The 15852-nt window shown below is 44.5% G+C and overlaps 1 protein-coding gene across 1 annotated transcript in view; it reads right to left on the bottom strand.

The window, feature by feature from the left end:
- Nucleotides 1-310: 310 nt before the first annotated feature.
- LOC133651536 (rho-related BTB domain-containing protein 2-like) overlaps nucleotides 311-15852 on the bottom strand; it is a 28541-nt gene continuing 12999 nt past the window's right edge. Inside the window, exons 4-11 of the mRNA XM_062049499.1 lie at nucleotides 14575-14678; nucleotides 14326-14511; nucleotides 7313-8253; nucleotides 7007-7125; nucleotides 3734-3884; nucleotides 3579-3667; nucleotides 3410-3515; nucleotides 311-630 (exon numbers count right to left, since the gene is read on the bottom strand). Of these exons, the coding sequence (XP_061905483.1) occupies nucleotides 425-630; nucleotides 3410-3515; nucleotides 3579-3667; nucleotides 3734-3884; nucleotides 7007-7125; nucleotides 7313-8253; nucleotides 14326-14511; nucleotides 14575-14678 (1902 nt within the window). The 3' untranslated portion in view covers nucleotides 311-424. The remainder of the gene's footprint in view (nucleotides 631-3409; nucleotides 3516-3578; nucleotides 3668-3733; nucleotides 3885-7006; nucleotides 7126-7312; nucleotides 8254-14325; nucleotides 14512-14574; nucleotides 14679-15852) is intronic.

Below are 15852 nucleotides of genomic sequence, written 5' to 3'. Positions count from 1 at the left end.
TATATGTATATATACGTGTATATACATACACACACATATGTGTATACATGTGTGTATATACATACACATGTGTATATACATATATATACATACATACATACTGTATATTCATACATACATGCATAAATACTTACATTATATATGTATATATACTGTATATGTATATGTATATATATATATATATATATATATATATATATATATATATATATATATATATATATATATATATATATATATATATATATATATATATATATATATATATATATATATATGTATATACACACACACATGTGTATAATCCTAAGGTGGTGGAATAACCACCATGAACAGGAAGTGTTCCATGGTGCCATTAGTCGGCCATGTTTGGACAGTACATCCTCACTTCCACATACTCACGACGCTCCATCGCAGGCTTTGGTCAGATGACAGCAGACGAGCCGGAAGAAGAGGAGTTAGAGTTGGGGGATGAGGGAAGGTTCCAGAAGAGCCACTTGCGTTTACACTGGCGCCTCTGGTACAGATAGTCCTCCTTGTCACGCTCTTTCCGTGCTCTCTTGTAGTGGTCGTCCTCCTTCAGGTACCACACTGGTGGCCAGCGGTGTTTCTCAAAGTAGTCCTGGTTCTCTGCATTGGCAAGGATGAAATACATGCTTCAGGAACTAGCAATGTGGCTGAAGAATAAAATGAACACATAGCACCTCGGCTTAGGAGTACCAGGGTCAGGTTGGGAGCACAAGTTGGGGACTACTATTATTTTAGGGTAAACTTCTGCAAGTTATTTTTTCCATACAGTTGCTGGATTACTGTAAATGTATTACTGTAAATGTATCACTGTAAATGTATCACTGTAAATGTATTACTGTAAATGTATCACTGTAAATGTATCACTGTAAATGTATTACTGTAAATGTATCACATGTTGTTTTTTACAGTAGAATTATGGCTACTGAGCTGCCACTTCTTTTTACCATCAAATCTATTTACAGCTTACATTTTGATAGATATTTTAATACTTAATTATAATTTAACCTCAAAATATGTTGGGCATGTACGTCAATATATTGTATTTTCCGGACTATAAGCCGCTACTTTTTTCCCCATACTTTGAACCCTGTGACTTGTAAAACCATGCGGCTAATTTGGGGACTTTTCTTGGCTAACGGCCATAATGTTTTGTATTTAACAAATAGTTTTCATAAAATAAATAAAAAACAGATACACTAAATAGGTGTGGTATTGTTTGTGCTATGGCGCCATCTTTTGGACGAGTTTGAGGTGCTGCGGGTTGAAAATGCACTTCCTGTATAATTCCCTGAACCAAAAATATTCGTCCGTTGCGATCTGCTCAAACTGTTTGTAAGTTTTACAATATACCTAAAACATTTCTTGCTTACTAAAGCGTCCCATGTGTGATGTCTGTAGGAGTGTTTTCATGCATATTTGTACGTGCTATCATAATGTCATCAAGCAAGCAATAGCAAATATGCTAACATGTTTACAAGTGTCTGTGTTAGTATTATTAACTTACAATGACATTCTTTTTTCACTTCTTGTTTCACTTTCATAAATTCACCAAAACGTCACTGTGGAGTTATTGAGTCTGTTTAGCTGATTGGAGAGCTAGCTTGCGCAGCTATTGGGTCCATGATAAATAAATAAATGATAAATGGGTTATACTTGTATAGCGCTTTTCTACCTTCAAGGTACTCAAAGCGCTTTGACAGTATTTCCACATTCACCCATTCACACACACATTCACACACTGATGGCGGGAGCTGCCATGCAAGGCGCTAACCAGCACCCATCAGGAGCAAGGGTAAAGTGTCTTGCCCAAGGACACAACGGACGTGACTAGGATGGTAGAAGGTGGGGATTGAACCCCAGTAACCAGCAACCCTCCGATTGCTGGCACGGCCACTCTACCAACTTCGCCACGATGACTTCTGTTTTGTTTGATCAACCGTTTTACTGCCGTGTTACAGACACAGTTTGGAAACAATTAAGGTATGTAAATAAACATTTACATAATATTTCCGTGTAAGTAACTCATTTCAAAAACATATATATCTGTAGTTTATAGTCTGGTGCGGCTAATATATGGAATAATATTTATTTATTGTCAAATTTGGAAAATGCAGCTTAAATTCCGTTGTGCTATATAGCTCAGAAATTGCGGTAATGTTTTTTGCATAGTTAAATACCTTATTTTCCCCACTATATGGCGCACCGGGATATAAGTCACACCCAAAGAATTTTAGAAGAAACAAATATTTTTCCATATATTAGCTGCAACGGACTATAAGCTGCAAATATATAAATTGCCAAATTAGTTTTTTTACACAGAAATATTTTGTAAATGTTCATTTACATACCTTAATTGTTTCCAAACGCTGTCTGTAACACGCCAGTAAAACGGCTGATCAAACAAAACAGAAGTCATGGTCATGGACCCACTAGCTGCGCAAGCTAGCTCTCCAATCAGCTAAACAGACTCAATAACTCAACGGTGACGTTTTGGTGAATTTACTGAGGAATTTGTGAAAGTAAAACAATACAAAAAAAATGCCATTGTAAGTTAATAATACCATCACAGACACTAGTAAACCTGTTAGCATATTAGCTAATGCTAACAACACTCGCTTGATTACATAACGATAGCATGTACAAATATGCATGAAAACACTCCTACAGACATCACACATGGGACGCTTTAGTAAGTGAGAATTGTTTTAGTTATATTGTAAAACTTACAAATGTTGCTTGGAGTGATAAATGAAGAATCCATACGAGTAGAACGTTATGGACTGTCTTACTTGCGGGTTCAAGGTATTAAACAGGAAGTGAGCAAAATGTGTCCAAAAAATGGTGCCATAGCACAAAGAATAACACACCATATCAGTGGTATCAAACTATCGAACACAAAACATTATGGCTGTTAGTGAAGAAACATCCTTAAATTAGTCGCACTGTTATAAAGGCCGCATGGTTCAAAGCATGGGGAATAAGTAAAAGCTTATAGTCCGGAATTTCGGTAATATTAAAGTTTAAAAAGATATGCAACTGCATGTCGTACATGTATTTTTTGTTTTTGTCAAAATGAAAAAAACGAATACATTTAGTAAGACAAACTAAAACATTATTTCCAGGCTTTTGAGGGCCACATACAAACTGTCCCTTGGCCCTTGAGTTTGACACCAGTGTTGTAAACCAACACTGACTTAGCAGCCATAACATTATTTGCTATTCATCCGATGTTGGATTGTATTGTTGTACAGCGTTTACTTTGGGCGAGGAATATGTCGGGTTGGGTTAGGTTAGGTTAGGTCGGGTTAGGTCGGGTTGGGTCGGGTTATGTTGGGTTGGGTTAGGTTAGGTTAGGTTGGGTTCTGTTGGATTGGGTTACCTGCTGACTTGGCCTTCATGTCTCTGGGGAACTTGCGGCAAACACTGTTGTAGTTGGTGCAGATGTGGTGAAGGCACCAGCCAGTGAGCTGCTGGGCCCCGTGGAACTGTGGGCAAGGAAGCACAATGTTTACTGCTGAGTGCCAGGACACTCCTGGAGCCTTCAGTACCTGGGCCATGTCAAGATAGACCAGAACATCACCGTCGATGTCAGCCCCCATCATGGCTGCCTCTGTGAGTACCGTCACTGTGTAGAGCTCTGCAAGACGATGTGCAATACAACATGGGCCATTCATTGAACAAGGCATAAAACAAAAGGCACTACCTGTCAGTGCAACCAAGTGGGGCAGGCACAGACGATTGGCAAGAACTATAAGCTCCATTGCATCCAGGTCTGAGCGAGAACAGAAGCGCCCTGTGTAGAGATACTCCAGCACGGCCCTCATACAGCTGCGGGTGGTGTTAGGGAACAGCACCTTGGACACACATGCAGAAATCCATCTTTACTAACAGCTGAACCGCAGTCATTCTATTACGGCACATTTGCCATCCTCAAATTGAATTCCACCTTGTACACAGTGGAGTGGTGGTTTACTTCTTAGGCAGTGAAATGTGCTCCACTATGTGTCAAAGTCAAGGTCCACGGGCCAGATCCGGCCCGCGAATAAATTATCTAATCCACTCAACCGATAAAATTACCAAAGTGAAGTGAATTACATTTATATAGCGCTTTTTCTCAAGTGACTCAAAGCGCTTTACATTGTGAAACCCAATATCTAAGTTACATTTAAACCAGTGTGGGTGGCACTGGGAGCAGGTGGGTAAAGTGTCTTGCCCAAGGACACAACGGCAGTGACTAGGATGGCGGAAGCGGGGATCGAACCTGCAACCCTCAAGTTGCTGGCACGGCCGCTCTACCAACCGAGCTATACCGTCCGGTATAGCTTCTGTTTGGTAAGTCTTTGCATCTTACCAAACGGTAAGATGCAAAGACTTAAGTCAACTTGACCATCATTTTTGTAGTTAGAGTTCCGTGCAGCGCAGGCAATTGGTTGACGGCACGATGTGCACCCTGAACTCCATTGGAAAAATGTGTGTTTCTACATTTGTTAAATAAATCTAGCATGTTCACTTTGTAGTTGCGTTACCTTTAATTTGGCTATTATGGTGTCATTTTTTTGACGATGGTTTTGTTTACATTATAATTGTAATATTTGAATAATGATAAATGAATGTGTTGTGGCAGTTGTGGATGTCACCAATGCGGTGGTTTGAGGAAACACTTGATTGCTTTTCCAAACACGTCTTTGATAGCGAACTGCCCACATGATAATGCTAAACAGGAAGTGCTTAAAGTTGAATGGCTTTGTAGATACACTGAGACAAAGTCTAAGTTCTTGATGTTCTTCATGGTGGTTTTGAAACGGCACCAATTTTTTTCCTCTGAATTTTCAATCAGCTTGAAGTGTTTTGCCAAGAGGATTAGTTGTGACATGTACATTTTAAGACTGTGCTTGTTCTATTTTCGGCCAAAGTAAAACAAAAAAAAACAATTTTGAAGTTGTCTTTATTTTTAAATGATTATGCCACAATTTTATTAGTCCAGCCCACGTGGGAATAGATTTTTCTCCATGCGGCCCCTGAGCAAAAATTAGTTTGACACCCCTGTATCATTACATTCTGGTACTGCTTTTTAACGAGTCACAATTAAGAGCAGTTAAGAAGGAATGATGCAATTCTTCAACAAAAATATTCATGAGGTATACATTTACACTTTTATCGGTAAAAATACAATAAAACTATTTGTACTTATGTTTAAGTTTCTCAGAGTAACTACAAAGCCGTTAAACCTATTGGAGATTGAACAAATGACCAAATAGGTACAGTCGTGGTCAAAACATTCATGAAGTTTGGTTCTTTTATGAATTTATTATGGGTCTACTGAAAATGTGAGCAAATCTGCTGGGTCAAAAGTATACATACAGCAATGTTAATATTTGCTTACATGTCCCTTGGCAAGTTTCACTGCAATAAGGTGCTTTTGGTAGCCATCCACAAGCTTCTGCTTGAATTTTTGACCACTGCTCTTGACAAAATTGGTGCAGTTCAGCTAAATGTGTTGGTTTTCTGACATGGACTTGTTTCTTCAGCATTGTCTATACGTTTAAGTCAGGACTTTGGGAAGGCCATTCTAAAACCTTCATTCTATCCCGATTTAGCCATTCCTTTACCACTGTTGACGTGTGTTTGGGGTCATTGTCCTGTTGGAACACCCAACTGCGCCCAAGACCCAACCTCCGGGCTGATGATTTTAGGTTGTCCTGAAGAATTTGGAGGTAATCCTCCTTTTTCATCATTCCATTTAAAGCACCAGTACCATTGGCAGCAAAACAGGCACAGATCATAATACTACCACCACCATGCTTGACGGTAGGATTGGTGTTCCTGGGACAAAGGCCTCACCTTTTCTCCTCCAAACATATTGCTGGGTATTGTGGCCAAACAGCTCCATTTTTGTTTCATCTGACCACAGAACGTTTCTCCAGAAGGTCTTATCTTTGTCCATATGATCAGCAGCAAACTTTAGACGAGCCTTAAGGTGTGGCTTCTGGAGCAAGGGCTTCCTTCTTGCGTGGTAGCCTCTCAGTCCATGGCGATGCAAAACACGCTCGACTGTGGACCCTGACACCTGTGTTCCAGCAGCTTCCAATTCATTGCAGACCTGTTTTTGGTGGTTATCTGTTGACTCTTGATCATCCTGACCAATTTTTCTCTCAGCAGCAGGTGATAGCTTGCGTTTTCTTCCTGATCGTGGCAGTGACAAAACTGTGTCATGCACTTTATACTTACCAACAATTGTCTGCACAGTTGCTCTTGGGACCTTAAGCTGCTTTGAAATGGCTCCAAGTGACTTTCCTGACTTGTTCAAGTCAATGTTAGTTTTTTCAGATCTGTGCTGAGTTCCTTTGACTTTCCCATTGTGGTGTTTGTAACCGAGTCTAATGACTGCATCACATGAGCCATATTTAAATGGGCTCAGAGAAGTCAACAATCATAATCACTCACATGAAGGCAATAAGAGGCAATGAAGCTCATTTGATTTGATTGTAACTTTTCTACATCACCAACATTGATCATGTATGTTGCTGTATGTATACTTTTGACCCAGCAGATTTGCTCACATTTTCAGTAGACCCATAATAAATTCATAAAAGAAGCAAACTTCATGAATGTTTTTTGTGACCAACAAGTATGTGCTCCAATCACTTCATCACAAAAAAATAAGAGTTGTAGAAATGATTGGAAACTCAAGACAGCCATGACATTATGTTCTTTACACGTGTATGTAAACTTTTGATCGCGACTGTAATAAATAATAAAAACTCTTCTAGGTATCTCATACCTAATTTGTCACTTCCACGTGTTAATCCTGTGCTAACTCCAAAACCATACAAACGGCGGTAGAATCTATTCAAGGGGGTTGACTTCAGATTTCATGTGGAGGGGACATCTTTCATGAAAATGTGCAGCTCATGTTCATACTTAGCCAACTCATCATACATGCCCTGGTCTAGTTCCTGCTTATTTCATCGCTTACCTCTTTGGTGCAACTCTCCACAAAGGGTCCGCCAAACATGGCCGCCATCCAGTCACAGCTGGAGATGAGCAGAGGCTTGTGGGCCATGATGGTTCCATCGTCTAACTTGAAGACCACATCTGCAGGGCCAAGGTTGGCAGAGGACTTTAGACAGCACTCATAAAACTGTCAACTGGTATTAGTTGTTGTTGTTGTCATGCGTTGTGGTCCTGTGGTCAAAGCATGTTGTTTCCAACACTATGGACCTCTAACTCAACAAGTTTTCCACATAGTTTCAATGTTGTGTGCCTGCTGGGTCGTACTTACCAGAAAAGGTTCCTTTGGCCAAGCACTCCTTGACTCGGTTGGTGCGGCGCACGTGGAAGGCTTTGGTGATTTCTTGGTTCATGAAGGCTTCGTTGTTGAGGATGTTGGCCACCATCATGCGCAGGTCGAACACCTCCAGCAGCTCTGCGATGTGTGCGATGTGCATGAGCTCCTTCTCCTTCTCGTCCAGCTGGCCCGTGTACAGGTAGCGCAGCACCGCTCGGAAAGGTCCCAGCTGCATGGACTGGTCCATGTGCACCACGGTCATGGGCCTGGGACTGTACGTGATGGGGTCGTCCACCAGCTCCTCCTGGATGCTGACGAACGCCCGACTCCAGGAGGACAGCAGGCGTCCCCGCCGTCCGCCCTGCGAGTCTTTCAGGGTGCCGTCACTGGTGCAGGCCCTCAGGTTGGCCCGGTCCCCCTCGTCGCTGCTCTCGCACACGTCAAAGCTGGCGGCGCGCATCAGCAGCTCTCGGCCTGAGAGAGGACCGCGAGGCGGTCTCTCCGTCTCCTCGTTTTGCGTGTCCATGTTGAAGAGGTCGTAGAACTTGGAGGAGGACGTGGATAAGTAGATTTTGTGCGCAAAGATTTTCTGCCGTTCCTGGAGCACCAGAATGACATCGGCACAGTGGGGGTCCTCCAGAAGACCGGCTGGATGCTCCTCTGTGGTGGTCGGGGGAGGCGGCACAGTGATTATGGGTGGCGGGGGTTTTGGCGGAAGAAAGGGGGCCTGAAGAAGAGGCCTCTGCACATTTCTCAGGTGAGATTTCCAAAACTGCAGGTGGCGGCGCGAGATGAGCGCAGCTCGGATGGCGTTGTCAAAGACGTCCTTGACTCCAAACTGAGCGACAACACTGGTTTCATAATACGGCACTCCCAACTCTTTGGCCACCTCCCGTCCTCGCTCCGGGGGAAGGATCTCGTTGGACTTAATGGGCCTGCAAAAGACAAAGAACACACAAGTGACCTTGGACTTGTGTTGGATCAGTCCAAGTCTTTGGAGGGTCAAAAACTGTTTTTATCACCTCAGAAATATTTCTAAAGTGAGAAATTTGCTGTCAAAATTGGATCTGGAAATAATCATTCACACGTTCATTTCATCTCATGTTGACTACTGCAGTTCTCTCTTCTCTCTTCTCAACAAGTCAACACTAAAGAGACTTCAGACTCTACAAAATGCAGCTGCCAGACTTTAGACCAGTACACCCAGACCAGTCCATATCACCCCCGTTTGATCCAGTATTCATTGGCTTCTAGTCAAATTCAGTTGAAGATTTTAGTGGTGACTTTTTCAGTACATCACTGACTTGTTATGCCCCTACTCTTCAGTTGCACGGTGGGACCCCTCAGTACATCACTGACTTGTTATGCCCCTACTCTTCAGTTGCATGGTGGGACCCCTCAGTACATCACTGACTTGTTATGCCCCTGCTCTTCAGTTGCACGGTGGGGCCCCTCAGTACATCACTGACTTGTTATGCCCCTACTCTTCAGGGTCTTAAGTCTTCTAAAGACCTCATGTTAAAACCTGGTATTCCAGACTATAGCTCCCAGACTCTGGAACAACTTGCACCAGTCCCTCCATCATCTTGACAGTGTTGACACTTTGAAGAAACATTTGAAAACTTCTCTTTTTAGTAAAGATTTTAGTTAATGCACCTTTTAACTATCATTTGTAATCACCTTTTTATGATGTTGTTGTTTTCCTTGAATTGTTGTTTTACTTCACCTATGTTGTGTACAGCACTTTGTCATTTGATCTGTGAAAAGTGCTTTATAAATAACATTTACTTACTTAATACTTAGTCATAACCACCAAGCAGGGTGTCCAATTATGAATATTACAATATAAATGTAAGGATTCACCTCATACTTGCATATGCATTAACACTTTTTTACATCATATTACTGTAAATGGAAAAACAGTACCAGTTTTTTTACGATAAAAATTTGGCAGCTCAGTTGGCAGATATGGTAAAGAAAAACTGGCAACTGTCACGGCCAGGGCGCATTCCAATGCGCCCTCATCTGTTCGTCCTGACGAACGCACCTCGGGACACGCCCACGGCCGCGGCGCACATCCAGGGACGCGCTGCGCGCGTCTCCGCCCTGCAGCTGCCGCCAGCTGCAAACATTTACCGGCAATCGGCACACCTGCCTGTAATGAAGGAGCTGCCTACATAAGCCTGGACAACTTGGCATGCCGGCGCCGGAATATAGTCTCCTGTACAGTAAGCGATCATCTCCTGCTTTATGTATCTTGCTCTCTCAGTGTTTTCCCTTCCGTGTTTCATTGTCGTGTCATCCTACCGCAGACCTCCGTTCCCGTGTTTTGACGTTGCTGTGTGTCTCGTCATTCCTTGTCGTTCCCCTGCTTCTCGGACTGCCCCCTTGGATCTCGACCTCCCGCTTGGACAAGGATTCCCCTCTTCCCCTGGACTTCCTCATCTCTTGTTCAACACTTGGTAACACACACTTCAGCTAACTACACACATAGCCTAACACCACATACACTTTTGGATCTAGTTCACACTCCATTCTATTGTTTATTTGTATTGTTTGATTATTATATATATATATATGGTTAATATATATAATAAATCATTGTTCATACTGCCCCTGGTGTCTGAGCCGTCACCTCCCCTTAGTCCAACCACAACAGTATATTCCGGCCAATTGATTAGTTACCTGACTGTACAGTTCCTTTGCCCCGCCCCCATTGACTTTAGCCCCGCCCCCTAGTGACATAAAAGAAAAAGAAAAAAATGGAAGAAAAAAAAAAAATCTTTTTTTTTCTTTTTGCCCCTCTCAGGATGTCTTTTTCTTTTACCTCCACCCTGGACAAATTTTCTAGCCCTCCTCAACACTCCTTCAAGGGACTGTTTAACTTCAACACGGGGAAGGAGGAATTTACCCGCCGCCTGGCCACCCACCTCCGACCCTTAGTGACTATTCCTCAGTCAGCTGGAAGCGTCTGGCATCCGCGTTCGGAGGGGGGGATAGTACTGGTGGCTGTGCTGATGTGGTGGCACAGTTGCATCCAGCCAGGCTACCCCCTGCCAGACCAATACCATCTCTCTTCCATTTTAGCACTGGTGGCTGTGCTGATGTGGTAGCACAGCTGCACCCAGACAGGCTACCACCTGCCAGACAAATACCACCTGTCTTTTGCTTTTCCCACCCGCAGCCACCAGTCCCCTGGCTAGCCTTCGAGCTAGCACCAGTCCCCGGCCTAGCGTCCGAGCTAGCACCAGTCCCCGGCATAGCGTCCGAGCTAGCACCAGCTCCCAGGCTGACCCCCGCCTCTGCACCTCGGCCAGCAGCGCCGACCTCTGCCCCTCGGCCAGCAGCGCCGACCTCTGCGCCTCGGCCTGCTCCGCCGAACTCTGCGCCTCGGCCGGCAGCGCCGACCTCTTCGCCTCGGCCGGCAGCGCCGACCTCTTCGCCTCGGCCGGCAGCGCCGACCTCTTCGCCTCGGCCAGCAGCGTCGACCTCTGCGCCTCAGCCAGCTCCTCAGCTGCCCTCTCCGGCTCCGATGACGCCTGCTTCCACGCCTCTGACGACATCATCCTTCTTGACTCTGGTTCCAAGGTCTTCATCCTACTCGTCTTTGGCGGGCCTTTCCACAGCGCCGCCAGCTCCCTTGTCTCCTGCATTGTCGCTACCATGACCTCTGGCTGGCCGGCCGCCAAGGCAGCCAACAGGCGCCCGCACACGGCGCCCTCTGTGGCCAGGGCAGGGACACTTTCTGCGCCAACAGCAACGCCCAAGACATGGAGATATTTCCCGTAGGTTGCTGTGGTTCTGGCGCCACTCGCGTCCGCCCTCCCGACGTCCAAGAAGGTGGCCGCTCCTTTGTCGTCCACCTCGCAGGCTGCTGCGGCGTTCTACTCGCCGCCGCCACCAGACTCGTCCCCGGTGGATTCGGGGACACTTGGGCCGGTTCACCCCTCCACCCTCCCTTGACTTTTGACCTCTGTGTTCTCGTGGTTCCTGCTAGAGGACATCTGGGAGCTGTCCATAAGGAGGGGGATACTGTCACGGACAGGGCGCATTCCAATGCGCCCTCATCTGTTCGTCCTGACGAACGCACCTCGGGACACGCCCACGGCCGCGGCGCACATCCAGGGACGCGCTGCGCGCGTCTCCACCCTGCAGCTGCCGCCAGCTGCAATCATTTACCGGCAATCGGCACACCTGCCTGTAATGAAGGAGCTGCCTACATAAGCCTGGACAACTTGGCATGCCGGCGCCGGAATATAGTCTCCTGTACAGTAAGCGATCATCTCCTGCTTTATGTATCTTGCTCTCTCAGTGTTTTCCCTTCCGTGTTTCATTGTCGTGTCATCCTACCGCAGACCTCCGTTCCCGTGTTTTGACGTTGCTGTGTGTCTCGTCATTCCTTGTCGTTCCCCTGCTTCTCGGACTGCCCCCTTGGATCTCGACCTCCCGCTTGGACACGGATTCCCCTCTTCCCCTGGACTTCCTCATCTCTCGTTCAACACTTGGTAACACACACTTCAGCTAACTACACACATAGCCTAACACCACATACACTTTTGGATCTAGTTCACACTCCATTCTATTGTTTATTTGTATTGTTTGATTATTATATATATATATGGTTAATATATATAATAAATCATTGTTCATACTGCCCCTGGTGTCTGAGCCGTCACCTCCCCTTAGTCCAACCACAACAGCAACTCAGTTAACAAAAAATACAAAACAGTGGTACTCTCTCTACATTTACAGTAATATACTGTAAAAACCAAAGTCAATTTTACAGTGTATTACTGTAAATTTAGAGAGAGTACCACTGTTTTGTATTTTTTTTGTCAACCGAGTTGCCAGTTTTTCTTTGCCATAAAATCTATGGTTGCTGTTTTGAGTGTTGCTGTCAATGCAAAAATGGTACCATTGTTTTTTGAGGTGAAAAAATGGCAGCTCAGTTGTAAGAATTTTACTGTAAAATGTACTGGGTTTTTTTTTACATCATATTACTGTAAATGGAAAAACAGTACCAGTTTTTGTACGATAAAAAATTGGCAGCTCAGTTGCCAGATTTTCACTGCAAAATCTGCTGTGCTTTTTTCGTGATTGCTGCAAAAAAATGCCTGAATTTGCGGCAGCTTTTGTTTTTAAAGTTGCAAAGTTTTGAGGCACATTTTTGTTTGAATGAACACATGTTCTTGGATTGCAATAATAAACATATTTAATGTACCCTAAGATTTTTTGTTCAAATAAAGACAATAATGACATTTTTTGTGGTCCCTTTATTTAGAAAAGTATCAAAATACATTTTGGTACCGGTACCAAAATGTTGGGTTTTTTGTTTGTTTTTTGTTGTTGTTTTTTTTTTGTAAATATTGGTTACGGGACACCGCAACGAGGTGGCGACTTGTCCAGGGTGTACCCCGCCTTCCACCCAAATGCAGCTGAGATAGGCTCCAGCACCCCCGCGACCCCGAAAGGGACAAGCGGTAGACAATGGATGGATGGATGATATTGTGACAGACCTAGTATGTGGTGACATGTGCTAAAACTGTAGGTGTTTACCTTTTCCTTCCCAGTCTCAAACCCATAGGTAGGACTCATCACTTCTGTAAACTGTGTCGTATTCTGCTCTTATACGCTTGAACGGAAAATCAATCTTGTTGTATTTGCTTTGAAGTGCAATGACAACAGAGATATTTGATTCTATTGAATTAGAGTTTTTAAGTCTTGCATATACATTATATTGCCAAAAGTGTTTGGCCACCTGCCTTGACTCACATATGAAGTTGAAGTGCCATCCCATTCTTAACCCATAGGGTTCAATATGATGTGGGTCCACCTTTTGCAGCTATTACAGCTTCAACTCTTCTGGGAAGGCTGTCCACAAGGTTGCGGAGTGTGTTTATAGCAATTTTCCACCATTCTTCCAAAAGCGCATTGGTGAGGTCACACACTGATGTTGGTGGAGAAGGCCTGGCTCTCAATCTCCGTTCTAATTCATCCCAAAGGTGTTTATCGGGTTCAGGTCAGGACTCTGTGCAGGCCAGTCAAGTTCATCCACACCAGACTCTGTCATCCATGTCTTTATGGACCTTGCTTTGTGCACTGGTGCACAGTCATGTTGGAAGAGGAAGGGGCTCGCTCCAAACTGTTCCCACAAGGTTGGGAGCATGGAATTGTCCAAAATGTTTTGGTATCCTGGAGCATTCAAAATTCCTTTCACTAGAACTAAGGGGCCAAGCCCAACTCCTGAAAAAGAACCCCACACCATAATTCCTCCTCCACCAAATTTCACACTCGGCACAATGCAGTCCGATATGTAGCGTTCTCCTGGCAACCTCCAAACCCAGACTGGTCCATTTGATTGGCAGATGGAAAAGTGTGATTCATCACTCCAGAGAAGGCGTCTCCACTGCTCTAGAGTCCAGTGGCGACGTGTTTTACACCACTGCATCCCACGCTTTGCATTGGACTTGGTGATGTATGGCTTAGATACAGCTGCTCGGCCATGGAAACCCATTCCATGAAGCTCTCTGCGTACTGTACGTGGGCTAATTGGAAGGTGACATGAAGTTTGGAGCTCTATAGCAACTGACTGTGCAGAAAGTCTTTGCACTATGCTGACTTCTCTGTCAGTTTACGTGGCCTACTACTTGGTGGCTGACTTGCTGTTGTTTCCAAACTCTTCACTTTTCCGATAATAAAGCCGACAGTTGACTTTGGAATATTTAGTAGCAAGGAAATTTCACGACTGGATTTGTTGCACAGGTGGCATCCTATGACAGTTCCACGCTGGAAATCACTGAGAGCGGCCCATTCTTTCACAAATGTTTGTAGAAATAGTCTCCATGCCTAAGTGCTTGATTTTATACACCTGTGGCCGGGCCAAGTGATTAGTGATTCTCATCATTTGGATGGGGGGCCAAATACTTTTGGCAATATAGTGTATGTCACGTTTGGTGTTTTGATGGTTTTTTCAAAGTGGTTATCTCTCAGAATGGGATTTCTCCTACCGAGCGAGCGGCCTGCGCGCCCTGTTCACTGCCTCCAGGTCAGCGTAGCGTAGGTCCAGCTGACATCCCACCAGGATGACGGGCGCCCGGGGGCAGAAGTGTTTGATCTCAGGGTACCACATGGTCTTCACGTGGTACAGAGAGTTGGGGTTGGCAATGGAGAAGCACAACACCACCACGTCAGACCTGCATGGAAGATGGTGCATGATTACAAACAGTCACCTAAATAAACCTTGATCTCGCTCTCACCTGCCGTATGCAAAACGTCTGTCCTTGTGGTGGTCTCCAAAGGTGTCCCAGAGACGAAGGGACACACTGACATCGTCCACCACGTCTCTGGAGCGTTCCAAAACCTGAGAGATCGGAAGTTGTCATACAGTGCATCCCTAAAGTATTCATCGCGCTTCACCTTTTCCCACATTTTCCTATTCCACAGTGGAATACATTCATTTTTGTCCTCAAAATTCTACACACAACACCCCATTATGACAAGGTGAGAAATTGTTTTTAGAACAAATGTACTCAAAATTTAAAAAAAAGAAGTCACATGTACGCAAGTGTTCACAGCATTTGCAATGTAGCTCAAAAGGGAGCTCAGGTAGATCCTTGAGATGTTCCTACAGCTTCATTGGAGTCCACCTGTGGTAAATTCAGTTGGTTGGACATGATTTGGAAAGGCGCATACCTGTCTTTATATAAGGTCCACACCTGTCTACATATAAAGGTCCACACCTGTCTACATATAAGGTCCACACGCCTGTCTGTATATAAGGTCCACACACCTGTCTGTATATAAGGTCCACACACCTGTCTGTATATAAGGTCCACACCTGTCTACATATAAGGTCCACACGCCTGTCTGTATATAAGGTCCACACACCTGTCTGTATATAAGGTCCACACCTGTCTGTATATAAGGTCCACACCTGTCTGTATATAAGGTCCACACGCCTGTCTGTATATAAGGTCCACACCTGTCTGTATATAAGGTCCACACACCTGTCTGTATATAAGGTCCACACCTGTCTGTATATAAGGTCCACACCTGTCTGTATATAAGGTCCACACCTGTCTGTATATAAGGTCCACACGCCTGTCTGTATATAAGGTCCACACCTGTCTGTATATAAGGTCCACACACCTGTCTGTATATAAGGTCCACACCTGTCTGTATATAAGGTCCACACCTGTCTGTATATAAGGTCCACACCTGTCTGTATATAAGGTCCACACGCCTGTCTGTATATAAGGTCCACACCTGTCTGTATATAAGGTCCACACACCTGTCTGTATATAAGGTCCATACCTGTTTGTAAATAAGGTCCACACCTGTCTGTATATAAGGTCCACACCTGACAGAACTTTCCTCCAGAAGGTTTTATCTTTGTCCATGTGAGGTCAGATAAAACAAAAATGGAGCCGTTGGGCCACAATACCCAGCAATATGTTTGGAGGAAAAAAGGTGAGGCCTTTAATCCCAGGAACACCATACCTACCGTCAAGCATGGTGGTGGTTGTGGTAACTTG

This window comes from Entelurus aequoreus, linkage group LG06, assembly GCF_033978785.1.
Source record: "Entelurus aequoreus isolate RoL-2023_Sb linkage group LG06, RoL_Eaeq_v1.1, whole genome shotgun sequence".
Taxonomy (NCBI): Eukaryota; Metazoa; Chordata; class Actinopteri; order Syngnathiformes; family Syngnathidae; genus Entelurus; species Entelurus aequoreus.
Note: the sequence above shows the minus strand (reverse complement) of the source record. Positions and strands in the feature narration are given on the sequence as shown.